Source organism: Budorcas taxicolor, chromosome 5 (assembly GCF_023091745.1).
Source record: "Budorcas taxicolor isolate Tak-1 chromosome 5, Takin1.1, whole genome shotgun sequence".
NCBI lineage: Eukaryota > Metazoa > Chordata > Mammalia > Artiodactyla > Bovidae > Budorcas > Budorcas taxicolor.
The window spans coordinates 54,821,377-54,836,409 of NC_068914.1; the positions used below are offsets into that span (position 1 = coordinate 54,821,377).

Here is a 15,033-nt window from a genome sequence, read left to right on the forward strand (position 1 = left end):
GAGACACAGGCTCTGAAAACCTTATTGGATGCTCTGCTCATGTGGACAGTGCTTGTTTATAGTGCTTTCTAGAGAGGAACACTTGTGTGTGGCCAGTTGAAGGGGCAGGAATCCTTTTCAGTCTTAACCAGTTTAACTCAAACTAGACACCTCTGACTTCAAGTTCCTGGAAAACAACTTGGGCAGATATCTTATTGTTTAGACTACCTGCTCTTTGGAGTATGTGCCTATCTTTTGTAGCAACAATTAAGATGACCTTGATTAGTGAGGGCAAGTGATGGATTTAACTAGTGGTTACTCACATCTCAAAGTGCCTAGGAGAGAAATTTTTGAATTCTTGATTATAGCTTGCAAATCACTTTCAGAATTTTAAAACTCTGTTCCTTTTGATTTCTGATCATTTTGCATGATCTTTTAAAATTTACCCTCTCTTCACAGAAATTTTTAGTTCTTCTCTTTATCCCCAAAATTCTGAGGTGTCATGTGAGTTGCTTTTTCATATATTGTGGTGGGTACTTGATGAGCCCTTTCTAGCATTTCAAACAATTCAGTTTTGGAATAATATGTATTTCTTAATTTCCTCTCTTCTAGTAATTTTGTAACTCAGATATTAGAGCTCCTGTTCTGAGTGACTGATTCTTTAATTTTCTCATTGACTCATTTCTCTTTTCCATCTTTTTGCTTTTTCGTTTTGATATTTCTTTCCAATTATTGTTATTTATTATCCATAGTTCTATTTCAATTATAAGTTTTTCTTATCATATTAACAATATCTAGTCGCTTATTTTTATTCCTTGAATTTCACTTTTAGCATCACTTTTTTTTCTTGTTTCATGAATGGCATTTTCTCACTTTTCTCCCTGAAGATACCAATTATGGATTTTTGGAAGTTAATTTTTCTGAATTGTTTTTGACTCCTTTAATCTCCTGTTTTTGGTTTATTTGGCATCCGCCTTTCATGTTGCATGCTTTCATCAAATGATCCATGAATGTTTATTCACATATGAGTATTAGGTTCTAAAAGCTGGTTAGAAGCTCTGAATACGTGGATGGAACTTTCTTGCCTAGTGGGAGATTGAGCAGGGAACCTCTAGTTTCATTAAATAAGCCCCAGATATTGGTATCTGTGGGGCTTCCCTGGTGGCTTCGATGGTAAAGAGTCTGACTGCAACTGGGAAACCCAGGTTCGATCCCTGGGTTGGGAAGATCCCCTGGAGAAGGAAATGGCCACCCACTCCAGGATTCTTGCCTGGAGAATTCCATGGACAGAGGAGACTGTACAGTCCATGGGGTTGCAAAGGGTCAAACATGACTGAGCAACTTTTCCTTTCACTTCATTAGTATCTGTACATCTTTTTTCCATTTTGTTTCTTTAAGGAAAATCTTCCATTATCCTGCCTGAGGTCCTATGTCTGGATTCCTGGATACCAAGAACATTTTAGTTATACTTCTGCTTTAGACTTTTGCATTTGCTATTCCTTTTGCCTAGAATGGTCTAAATACCCATATGCCTTGCTCTTGTATCTCCTTCATCTTTACTACTCGAATTTCCTCTTCTCAGTGAGGCTTTTGTTGGCCATTCAACCTAAACTCCCCCTACCCCACTGCCAACAACCCTTGATACACACTGTCTCTGTCTCTTTTCTCCATTTAATATTTCTCCACGTCATTTAGCCCAGGATATATTTCAGTTACATGTAATTTTATTTTTTATTAACTGTTTTCCTGCCGGGGTCTAGCCTCGGTGGATCCAGGGAATTCGAAGGTGGGGATGGAGTCGGCATCCTGGAAAAAACTTATTTAATTACAAATATAGAGGGAGATTAGGAACAGATAGTGTAGTAGAAAAAGAGGATGAATTCAGATAGGAAAACGGGGAGCGAGAAAAAGACGACACGGGGGAATCAGTCTTTCCAGAAACTGATCCGATTTCTTTATTTTTCAGGTTTGTTTATATACCTTTTTGTTATACATAGGGATGAATACAGAGTCACGCGGGGGTCAGCAGACCTGACCCTTGTCACAATCAGGTGCTTCATATAAAATTATACAAAGGTCTTATGAGTTTCATCATCTTTTAGCCATGAGGTCTGCTGACATTTTATGGCTCTTTCTGATACTGGTCAGTTAACCAGAAAACTTATTTTTCCAGGGGTGATTTTTTCTTAAATCAGGCACCACCATCCAAATAAAGTTGCATTCCTATAGGGTGAGGGTGTAGTGAGTTACAATCAAGAAAGGAATTTACTTAACCTAAGGTTTAACACGATTAATCTTAAAGGTTAATACTTATTTCTCCTATATGCTAGTTATATTCATTATAAGGGCAGGAATATGGAGATTTAGCAGCAAATATTGGCTCAACAAATGTAAACCCTTCACCAATGTTCCCCTTAAGATCTATTTTGTTTTAAGATAGTGATAAATTACATTTTTGCATAGCAAGGACACAGGGATTTATAGTGATTTATAACAAAGTACAGTGATCTATAACAAAAGAGAAGATTCATTAACTCAAAAGTCTAGTATTGCTAACATCAAAAACTACTATATTTCCTTTTTTATATTCCGAATACATTGATTAATATATTCCCAGGTGCCTATGGATATGGAGGCCTGATGGCAATTATTGACTCATCAATGAGAAAAGCCCTATGCTAATACTCCAAACTCTCTGTGCTGTTTATGGCTGAGAGGCTGTCACACAAGCTAGTCTGTCAGCAGAGGGGTTTGACCTGAAACATCCTTGTCACACACAGGGCAGGGAATTAGCAGTAATTATTGGCAGGACAAATGAAAAAACCCTTCACCAATATAATTCCTAATCAACCTACTAATACTATACTAATGATCTTCTAACTTCTCAAAAGAGTCTGTATTTAGAAAGTTTTAAAACATCCCGTGCCTCTCACAGTTGGGAGGCTGTAAACAATCACATGCGGCCGAACGAGCCTGATCAGGAAGGCCAGAGAACCTTCAGAGTTCGTAAGTTGAAACACTCTTATCACACCCAGGAATTTTTATTAACTGGAGCTGCAAGTTAACTCCTTCTCTGAGAGAAATGGTTATAGGGGAGAGCTCCCCGTAAAGTACTCTGGTTTTGGGGGTAGATGCTCGGGAACAGGGGGTTTCCTGAGGCTTGATCACGCCTTTGCGTATGCCAAGCTTCCTTCCTCATGACCTTTGCCATGGGCGGAGTTCCTCACGCTGGCTCCCAACATTTTCCTCTAATGAAATTCATTTCATGAGGGCAGGTATTTTTGTCTATTTTGTTTGACTAATACATCTTCAGAATCTAGAACAGTCCTCAGTACACAAGTGATCAGTAAAATTTGCCTATTAATCACTAAATTAATATGCATTACATACTTGCAATATTAAAATTTTATATTATCATTGGTGATTTTCCTTATCACTTTTATGCTTTGAAAGTTCTTTTCTATCTATAATAGTATCTATAGATAGTATAGTAGAATTTATACTACTATAGTATCTATCTGTAGTTATCTATATTTTTTCAGTTATTTTCTGGTGTCATTATTTGGACCTTTTGAGATTTATGTTGGTGGTGGAGTAAGAAAATCTAATATTCCTCTTCTCCTTTCTTCCTCTCCTCCTCTCTCTCTTTTCTTCCTTACTTAAAGAAAGTTTTTTTTTTTTACTAGTAAACTAATTTTCTCATCAAATTTTTGATAATTGAAGTGAAGTGAAGTGAAGTTGCTCAGTCGTGTCCGACTCTTTGCGACCCCATGGACTGTAGCCTCCCAGGCTCCTCAGTCCATGGGATTTTCCAGGCAAGAGTACTGGAGTGGGTTGCCGTTTCCTTCTCCAGGGGATCTTCCTGACCCAGGGATTGAACCTGGGTCTCCCACATTGTAGGCAGACGGTTTACTGTCTGAGCTACCAGGGAAGGTGGTAAACTAATTTTTAATTAGTTTTAGTTTAGTAAACTAATTTTTTCATCAAAGTTTTGATAATTACTCTTCCCTAAAGTGCCCACACAATTTTATTTTAAGAGAGTTTTAGTTACTTTTGCAACCTTTAAAAATTACTCTATGTAGAACTTCATTTGAAATCATTCATGATTTTCTGTTTCATGGACAGGTAAAAATTATGGACATGAAAATTACAAATGTGTTTCTTTGTGGTGCCCTACTGTCTTCCTATCAGAATTATTTTTTTTCTGGTACATACCACTTAGTTTTAGAATATTACATCCTGCATGTAAAGATTCAGCTCATATAGATAAATAAGCTTGTGCTTTATGAAGCTAATTGTCCAGTTTCTGAGGTCAATATCATTTTTTCTCTTGGAAATCCTAAATGTAGTTATAATTTTGTAAAGGGTCATGGAACTAATGCTATAAAACTGTAGACACGCATTGTGGACTTAATGACTCAAGTGAAAGCGTGTGTGTGTGTCGTTGTTTCTGTGTTTTCTCTGTTTTTCTCCCTTTAAGGTTCATAACAGCCCTAAGTGCCTTGGTTCAGTGTATCATTGTTATCGCTCCATCAGCTTGTTCTTTTCAGACCAGGAAGAAATTCGAATTTATGGGCATGAAATAAAAAAGAATGGGATCAGGTAAGATATGATAAATGATATAGTGAAATCATCACAGATTAACAGATTTCTAAATATCTCACTCTGGAACTGAATATGGAGAGTAGGAAGAGAGGATATCTTCAACGGTAAACTTGGAGCTGGGCTTCCCAGGTGGTGCTAGTGGTAAAGAACTCTCCTGCCAATGCAGGACACATATGAAACACAGATTCGATCCCTGGGTTGGGAAGATCTCCTGGAGAAGGAACTGCTACCCACTCCAGTATTCTTGCCTGGAGAATTCCATGGACAGAGGAGTATGGTGGGCTCTGGTCCATGGGATGCAAAGAGTCGAACACAACAACCACCTTTAAGTTATAGCATTTGCTGTTGTCCTTTAGTTGCTAAGTCATGTCTTTTGCGACCCCGTGGACTATAGCCTACCAGGCTGCTCCATCCATGGGATTTCCCAGGCAAGAATACTGGAGTACATTGCCATTTCCTTCTCTGGGGATTTTCCTGACCAGGGATCAACCCCATGTTGCCTGCAGTAGCCAGTGGAATCTTTACCACTGAGCCACCAGGGAAGCCTTAAGTTAGAGCATGCAGACATCAAAATTTCAGTAGCTCCAAAGCTAGCCAAGTAACAAGAAATCTTAACAGTTTAGCCTCCCTAACGTTTGTGCAGGATATACATACACTTATATTGGTAGAAATAAGATTGTTACATCTAATTGTAAGAGAGATTAAGGAGAAATCCTCATAGTTCAACTCTTAAATTATTTTTTGCCATCTTTCATAAATCTTTTCTTCTTTTTTAAACAGACAATCAAAATAAAACTAAACCTCTGCAAATCCTTTCCAAGTTGTGTAAATGAAGTTTAGGTGTCACTTAGGATTTTCTGTTAGAATTAGGGTCAATAAATAACTGGTCTTGAATAGATAGGAGAGGGACCCACTTCTAGAATTCAAAATTTTCGGGAACTGGATGTTCATTTATTTGATAGAAGGTTTTGTACATTTTAAAGTAGAAGTACAGTGTAATAATCTATCTTCCAAGCTTAATAAGTATAGGAATACCTAATTTTAAGTTGCCTCTCAATCCTTGACACACTCTCTTTTCTCTGTTTAATATTTCTCCTTCATGTCATCAAGCATAGTATATATTTTAGTTACATTTTGTCATAAATTTTATTAACCGTTTTCCTCTAACAGGGCATATTTTATGAGGGCATGTATTCTTTTTTGTTTCTGTTTTGGCTGACATTACTTTGTCAAGAAAAGTAAATTATGTGATAGAACAATTCTATCCATCATTCAGAATTCACCAGCAAGTGTTTGAACCATGGGAATTCTTTCTGGTACAATAGCTGTACCAAGGAGAAGGCAATGGCACCTCACTCCAGTGTTCTTGCCTGGAGAATCCCAGGGACGGGGGAGCCTGGTGGGCTGCAGTCCATGGGGTCGCACAGAGTCGGACATGACTGAAGTGACTTAGCAGCAGCAGCAGCAGCAGCAGCTGTACCAACCTATGTGCTTGCTTTCTCAATTTAGATTCAAGAGGCAGCAGGTGATAGCAGAAAGGCTTTAGATGAAGTACCAGGGGAGGCAGGCTCTGACCCAGGCTTTGTCATAGTCAAGCAATCCCAAGGAGCCCCTCCTGGGCTTATTTTCTTGATCAGTTGGGTTCTTTACTTTTCAATTTCTTATAAAAGAAAGCTTATCCATTTGAATGGGAAGATAATATATTTACATATATGTTTCTTAGAGCTGAATTTAAATAGTGGTTTAGGATTTTTATATGGAATTTGGGGTAGCATAGTGGGTACTTAAAATTATAGTTTTATAAAACAGAAGTGTCATACAGTTAGATTTTCAAGAATACTAACCCTTTGTTAAATCTAGGAGATCATATTTAAATTTTAACTCAGAGAAAATATTTCTTTGAAGATTTCCATTTGTATAATAAAAAGAAGATGGTTTCCTTATTATTCAGCTAAATTGCTAATAATAATGCACTTCTTGGCCTAAGGCCTATTGCGTAGCAAGTGCTAGAGAAATGTTTACCAAAAGGAAATCAAATGTGTGAGACTCTGCACCTCATATTTTACCCATCTCGATTTCAGTTGCCTCCCCTGTCAAATGAAGGGTTTTGGTACCTATGAACCTGTGAATAATTTTCAGGATGAATCTGTGCATTCATTTTAGTTAGCATTGTTATTGTCCCCTGCCTGGGTTGCAAGGGGTTTCTCTTAAATTTATGGGAGATTATCAAATTTTTAGAATCACTACTCATCTCTACTAGCATCTTTTATTTTGTTTTCAAAAATTGTGTACTTAATCAAATTTACTGTGAAAGAGATCATGTGACAAATGACTAAACCAAGGAATACCCACAGCAGAACAACTCTACCTCCCTGCAGTGAGCAGCCCATTGCAATGGAATATCTTTACAAAACATGACTCACTTTTCTCAAGCATAGCTTTTGTAAACTTGCAAACTTAGAAATATTATTCATACTTTTACCTTCAATTTAAAATAAATTTCTTGCATTTTTAATTTTAATAAGTATAGATTATGACAGGAAAGTCTGCTTATTTATTCTTCAATGTAAATTTTAGTTATTTTCTTATTCTTAAAATGAAATCTTATGACTAGATAATTATCCGCAAACATACTTGTGCAAATGATTACAGACATTTGAATCGTTTCTTTGGGACTGCTGCTGCTGCTGCTGCTGCTAAGTCGCTTCAGTTGTGTCCTACTCTGTGTGACCCTATAGACACCTATCCCTTTGTTAACTAGTATTCTTAATTTTATAGTTTTTATTTCATGGAGCCATGTTCACTTCCTGGAGAGGAACTCAATAATTTAAAATTTTGGAGAGAAATATTTGAACATACCTACTAACCTCTCATCTTACATTATTGTTTATAATTTTCAGTTAGCATGGCTATTTTAGTAAAAATGATATTTTTCTCTCATTTCCTTAATTACTAACACCTGCTCTTTCCTGTAATACTTCCTGATGGAAGGAGGACAGTGTTCTTTCAAAAGCATTCTAGGTGACTTACTGTGCTTTTAAAATGCCTAACTGTTTTCTTCAGTTCCCTTATGTCTCTCGGTTCTCTTGTATGTGTATGTATTTGTGAAAAATGAAAAGACTAGACATTGGATCAGGAGTTTAACCATTCAGTGTGACCCTTGCTTAAATAGATCAAATTGTATGCAACTTAAAAATTATGAATATAATCCCTATGCAATACTGCATGGAAAGTATCTTTATTCTTAAAGATATACTTTGCAGCATTAAAGCTGTAAATCATAACTAATCATGCCTAGACTTTTTTTGTGGGAAAAATGATGATTTGTATCAAGGTGATATTTTGGGGATAGGAGCTTTTAATTGCTTACAGCCAATTTTAAAACAAAATTAAACAAAATCACACTTAAGCAATGTGCTTACATACTTTGAGCATTGTTTATTCTTACTTCAAAATTGTTGAGCAGCATTTTAGATTATCTTAAACTCTCTGTAAGTATAAAATCTAAATAAGCATGCAGAAATAGGTATAATTTTTCCTGCATTTATTTTAATATTAAAATTTCAAAAATGTTGAGATTTTCTATAGGGTGGTTCCTTGGGAAATCTAATTGCATGGTTTATTCAACAATTTTGAATAATAATTATCGTTTATTTCTCAGTCACTTCAAGAAAGAAATAGATCATCTGTAATTGATGTTTCATCATAATTCTTAGATTGCCTGTGTTCTGTTTTTCAAGTTTAACATTGCCTCAGACAATTGGACAGGTTTTCATTGAGAAACTAGCTGACTATATTCTGGTGAAAACCACCTTTGGATTTTCATTGGCCTGGGATGGAATATCTGGAATTTACTTGAAGCTGTCTGAGGAGCATAAAGGGAAATCATGTGGCCTATGTGCAAACTACAATGGCATTCAATCTGATGATTTCATCATTCAGCAAGGTGAGCTGGTGGAGGAGAAGAAATGAGTGGGTACCTCTGAGGTCTTCTTTCTAAACCGATCGCTCTGTTTATATACCCAGAAGGGTACAAAACTTGTTCTAGGTTGGATAAAAAATGGTAGCTGTTACTTGCCTGCTTACATGATTTTAAGTGAGGTTTGAACAGGAAAATGTTTTTGTGTCATTCTTGAAATCCATGAGCTAATTTACATTTGTTAAATTAATACAAGTCAGGTTTTACTCATGTAACAAATACTAACTGAGCATTTACTTTGTGTCTGGCACTGTTGTAGGAGCTTAGGATATGTCAGGGAACAAAGCAAAAACTCCTCCCCTATTGGGGCTTATATTTTAGTGTTTCAAACCCATTTGGGGCAAATTTGTCTAATTTTGGATAAAGCATAGTTTGCTTCTAGTCTGGATAGGAATAAATTAAATGACTGTCACACAATGGTTTTGTGAATATAATAAAATGTAAGCAGAATTTATAAAAGTCAAAAAATAACTTGGAAAGATTTTTTTAAATCATGTATGATGATGTACACATCATTCACTCAACTTCATTCTAAGTCATGAAACTAATCTTGGTGAGCTATTAAAAATAGGTTCTGTTTTAGTATGGGTACTAGTGTGCAGTGGCAATAAAATAAGAGAATTACAGGACTCATTCATGATTTGCAGCCATATATAAATGTGCAATAAAAAAGAATACTGTGCTTAGTGCCAGCAGACCTGGCTTTGAATCTTGTTCTAAGTCTTACAAGTTTTATAAGTTGAGGCATCTCAATTAATCTCTCTGATACTCAGTTTCTTCAGCTATAAAATAGGAATTAAAATATTTTAGAATCCACAGTAGTCTTAATAATAATAAGAGAGATTCATACTATTTATAGTAATAGTTAATATGAGTACATGGGCTTCCCAGATGGCTCAGTGGTAAAGAATCTACCTGCTAAGCAGAAGACGTGAGTTTGATCCCTGGATCAGGAAGATCCCCTGGAGAAGGAAATCCCTTGGACATAGGAGCCTGGCAGGCTACAGTCCATGGGGTCAGAAAAAATTGGACATGACTTAGTAACTAAACAATAACAATATGATTACATAGCTATGTTATTCCCAACTCTTACAACATCATTCATGCAAGTGAAAGTCGCTCAGTCGTGTCCGACTCTGTGTGACTCCATGGACTATACAGTCTATGGAATTCTCCAGGCCAGAATACCGGAGTGGGTAGCCTTTCCCATCTCCAGGGGATCTTCCCAACCCAGGGATAAAACCCAGGTCTCCTTCATTGCAGGCGGATTCCTTACCAGCTGAGCCATGTGAGGTGGGTGGTATTTTCTTAAGTTTACAATGAGAGCACAAGGCAATGTGCCCGATGTAACATAGCTTGTAACTGGTGCTATCAGAATTGAGCTATAGCTCCAATTCACTCCCAATGCTTTGCCTAGATAAACATGAGAGATATTGAATTTAATCTGTAAACTGCTATATAATACTTTCTGTTTTACATTATAAAATTAATGAGAAGAGTTGCCCATATGTTGTGTTTTAAGGGAATGAAAGTCCTACTTAGAGTGTGAGTTCTGGAATCAAATTCTGCTTTGCCACTTGTTAAACTTTATAAGTTTAATGGTATACTAGTAGTGTATACTTCATAGAGTTACAAGGTTTGAATGAGATAATCTGTGTAAAATACTTAGTACAGTGCCTGGCTTGGCAAATTGTTAATTACTGAATTATTTACTGTTATTTATTGTTAATTACTGTTAATTATTATGTTGATTATTTACTGTTATTATTACTGTTAATTACTGGCTAATTTATAGTCATCTCCTAGTGCTCTCAATAAGCCTGTAATGGAGCTAACAGGAAAATGTTTAATTAAAAACATTGCTTTAAGAGGCCCTTGTTAATATGCTAACATTTTCCCTGTATGGATACTGCTTCATCAGTGTTAGTTTACTAGTAGCTAAAGAGCAGGGCTTCAAGGAGTCAATTTTCTTACATAAAAAATGGAGATAATGATAATAATCCTGAGGCCTTCCCAGATTGTGAAGATCTAATGAGAAAATGTAAATGAAAGTGTTTCAAAGTGAGCACAATACAAATCTGCAGCATAGAGATCATCCTGAAACGGTGTTTTGCATCCAGTTGGGTATTTAGAAATGAGAGAGTTCGCAAAATTGGCATGTTGAGACTATATTAGGAAGTAGAGTTTTGGACCCAGGCAGAACCAATTAGATGTTAATTATTGATTTCTTTCTCTTCTGTATAAAAGCATTATGAGTATTATTGAGAGCTAGAAAAGAGTTAAAGAAGACTGCTATAGGTAACTTCCCCGGGGACATTTAGTGAGCATGGTACAGAAACTGGGGTAGAAAATAGCTGCTCTTGTTAGAGGCAGAGAGATTCAGATTAGGATTTGAGTTAAAAGTCAGACAGGCTTTGATAAGCTGGAACATGGAATGGTTGCTCTCAATGACATAATTGGGCTACATGTAAAGGACTGTTATCAGGTTATTTGTGGGAGAAGACCAGAAGGAGGAAATTTGACTGAGTTATGGCTGAGCTGGCAGTAGGCAAGAAGGATCCTGGAAAGTATGTGGAAGAAGCCTGAAGAGAGATTTCAGCTTTTTCACAATTTTAATAGCGTATAGTATAAAGCAGGCTTCCCAGGTGGCGCTAGTGGTAAAGAACCCGCCTGCCAATGCAGGAGATACAGGAGATGAGGGTTGGATCACTGGGTCAGAAGATTCTCTGGGTCAGAAGATTCCTCGGAAGAGGACACGGCAACCCACTCCAGTAGTCCTGTCTAGAGAATCTCATGGACAGAGGAGCCTGGTGGGCTACAGTCCATGGGGTCGCAAAGTGTTAAATATGACTGAAGCGACTTGGCATGCCTGTACCAAGCAGAATGATTTTAAAAACTAACTTACAATAATTTAGAAGGATGTGACTAGAACCTGCCTTTTGACTTTCTTCCATACTGTAATAATGCAAGAAGATGTCCATTGTTGAGCTGTATTACCTTTAGCTTAAAGATGCCCAGTATTCATATACCCCCTCCCTTTTGAACCTTCCTCCCTTCTCCCATATGTATACCTATGGCTGATTCATGTTAAGGTTTGACAGAAAACAAGAAAATTCTGTAAAGCATTATCCTTCAATTAAAAAAAAAGATACCTAGTATTGTCTTGAAACAGTCTGTACTTTGCTGATTAGATAAATCTTTAGAGGCAGAGCGGTAGTTTGACTGAATGCCATTGAATTCATCATTTCTTAACAGTGATTAAAATTCTATTTCTCTGTGCATTCCTATGCATTCTTCAGGCTGATTTCACAAAGAAATGGGCCTTTTCAGAATTTCTGTAGATATAGAAAGATTTAAGTTTGTTGTCTAGTTGAGATTCTTATTCCATAATTCATGTCTATAGCTAGCTACACCTCATCAGAGCACCCCTGATTTTCTCTTGTTTTTCCAGCATAATAATTAATAGTGTCTCTCTTTTACTCTTAGAAGTGTGCTAATATGGACAATAAATTACTTCATCTATAGCACATTTTATATGAAGCATTTTAATTTTTGTTTTGCAGGCTCCAAGACCACCAGTTGGTTTGGATTTAAAGTCTCATAATAATACAATGCAGTTTAATAGCAATAGCTAAATATGTGGAATTAAAATAGCTAAAAGTTGGAATTAAAATGACCTCTACAGAATTGCCCTAGTTGTTTAGTCACATTAAAATTTGTGTATAAATATGGAAAAAAGTTGGCCCTAGGAAATATTTTTGATTCTTCAGACCTTTAAAATATGCTGGAGACTTCCCTGCTTGTCCGGAGATTAAGAATCCACTTTGAAAAACAAAAACAAAAAGCAAAGAATCCACTGTGCAGTGCAGGGGATGCAGATTCGATCCCGAGTAGGTGAACTAAGATCCTCCGTGTGGAGCAGCTAAGCTGGCGCATCACAACTAGAGTGTCCGTGCACTACAACGGAAGATCTGCAGGACACAACGAAGGTCCAGACGTGAATGTGAAGTCGCTCAGTCGTGTCCGACTCTTTGCGACCCCATGGACTATAGCCTACCAGGCTCTTCAGTCCATGGAATTTTCCAGACAAGAGTACTGGAGTGGGTTGCCATTTCCTTCCTTCCCAACCCAGGGACTGAACCCGGGTCGCCCTCACTGTAGGCAGACACTTTACCGTCTGAGCCACCAGGGAAGCACCTGAGTGCAGCACAAAAAGCCAACGCAGCCAAATAAATACATATTTTCAAAAAGACCCTTGAAGGAAAAACTTATGATGATGCTTTGAAATGAAATGTGACTATAAATTTATTTAAAAGGAACATTAGTTTCCCCTTTTAAAAATTAAGTATGTTAGATCCAACCTATACTTTGTCGAGTGTGACACATTTCCAACAATATCAGAGAGAGAGGTGGACCAAACATCTAGGATTCTAATAATCTATTTAATAAACATGGCAAACTTCCTTGTGTTTATTTGTTCCTTTATTTAGCAAATATATTTTGAGCACCCACTTTATACAAGATAGTAAACTAGGGATCCAGCAATAGGATAGCTTAGACAAGCTCTCCCCCTTCATTTAGTAGAAGGCAAAATAAATAAAGAGACAAATTAAAACACAATTTTTGTGAGCAATAGCAGCCGTGAAAAGAAGAGGGAAAGGAAACTGACACTGTTTGTTTAGAGGATCTAGATCACGTGCCAGAGAAAGCTTCTCTGAGGAGGTCACACTGAATAGAATTCCACATGAGGTCAGGGAGAGAGCAGAGGGAAAGTTGGGGGGAAGAGTGATTTTGAAGGAGGAGATGCAAGATCAAAAGCAGAAGCAGGGTGGGAATGAGCATGAGTGAAGAATGGTACAAAGCCCGAATGCTTGGAGTTGGCTGACCAAGAATAGGAGTGGAAGATGTAAGAGAGGTGGGATGGGATAGAGTCGATGGGGTAGGGAGTCGGGGGAGTGCAGAGGCCAGATCAGAAAGTCTTTCAGGCCCCAGTAAAGTCTGGGAGTTTATACTCACAGAGCAAAGCTTTCTTATGGGTAAACTTCCACAGTCTTTCCAACAATTGGTAGTAGTAAGTAGACATCTTCCTATCTGGAAGAAACTGAGAGTAGTGAACCATTTGACTTGCTGTTTTTGATTCTCGTGGTGCAGTAACTTGTATTGAATGGTACACCTGTGGCTGTGTATAGCTCAGTGGTGGAGAAGCTAACACTCAGACATGAAGACTAACTGTTAGATAGAACTTCAAGATGTCGTCTTGTTTGGATCTGCTAAGGAATCATGGTTTCAGATTCTGCCCTTGTCTGAATGTGGGGCAGAATTCATTTTCATATCAGGCCTTGAACTTGTCCTCAGACGGGTAGACAGCCCAGAGTGCTCTCCAGCAACTGTCTGCTTGTTGCTGCTGTACGTTAGCTCCTGAATCTTGCTTCAGAATAATGCTGGGAAGGTATGTGGATTCTTAACCTGTCCTGAGCATCTTTAGAAACACTATTCATCATATTCACATGAAATTAATTCACTTCTTAGTCCCCTCTTCTCCAGCTGTCTTTTACATTTTTTCATTGTCTGTATGACCATCCTCTGAAATCTCCACGAGGGCGCTAGGTACCCCCTAAATGAAGCTACAATTTTAGTAAGGTTCTGACTAATGTCAACTAGAATGAAAGGGCTGCCTGAAAATTTTTATACCAAACTTTTACTTATGTTTTTAGTTTTATGCATATTTTTCTCCTCTTTGCAGTATACACTACAGGCTAGTTAGTACTTTACTGGTGTGTATGTGGTGCCACTCACTTTCAACCCTCCCGCATGTTCCTTCAATGAAGTTTGCTTTTTCTACTCCAATGGTATTATTGGTATTTATGTTCAATTTATTTTTATGGATATTATACTAAAGTAATTCTATAGTCTAATACCATTGGTAATTATAAAGTTACTGAGTTTAGCTTTTTGACCGGAAATTTTATGTTGGTGAACTGTGTGTTTGTGGAAAGTGATCCTATTACACATATTTTTGTGTGTGTGTTTGTGTGAAATAGAGGACTATACAGAAGACATTGCTGTGTTTGCAAATAGATGGTTGGTGCAAACTCCAGATGACACCAAATGTGTACCCACACCTTCAGATTTTCCAAATCCTTGCTCCAGCGGAATGCCAGCATTTGAGGTAAATATGATGTGAAAAACTTTGGCATGTGGGATACAGCACACGTATAATTGTATTTGTATGCTTCACACTAAGCATTTTTAGTGTAAACACAATGTAATTAAACACTGTTAAATTCCAGGAATGTAATGCAAGAAGAATAAATTTGTGTTTACTTCCAAAATGATGAATGCAATGAGCTTCATAAAAGTGGTGCTCATTATGAAAATAGTTAGAAAATGTTTAAATTTATAAGCCTACATACCTTCTCTTTCCTAATAAGAACAGAGAACCTTGCAAATAGATCAATGCAAAAAAATGA

General features: G+C 37.2%; 1 protein-coding gene across 1 annotated transcript in view; it reads left to right on the plus strand.

Moving 5' to 3' along the window:
* The window catches only part of OTOGL (otogelin like), a 175,033-nt gene that overhangs the window by 15,606 nt on the left and 144,394 nt on the right, over nucleotides 1-15,033 (plus strand). The window contains exons 7-9 of the mRNA XM_052640705.1: nucleotides 4,460-4,581; nucleotides 8,325-8,530; nucleotides 14,605-14,732. Of these exons, the coding sequence (XP_052496665.1) occupies nucleotides 4,460-4,581; nucleotides 8,325-8,530; nucleotides 14,605-14,732 (456 nt within the window). The remainder of the gene's footprint in view (nucleotides 1-4,459; nucleotides 4,582-8,324; nucleotides 8,531-14,604; nucleotides 14,733-15,033) is intronic.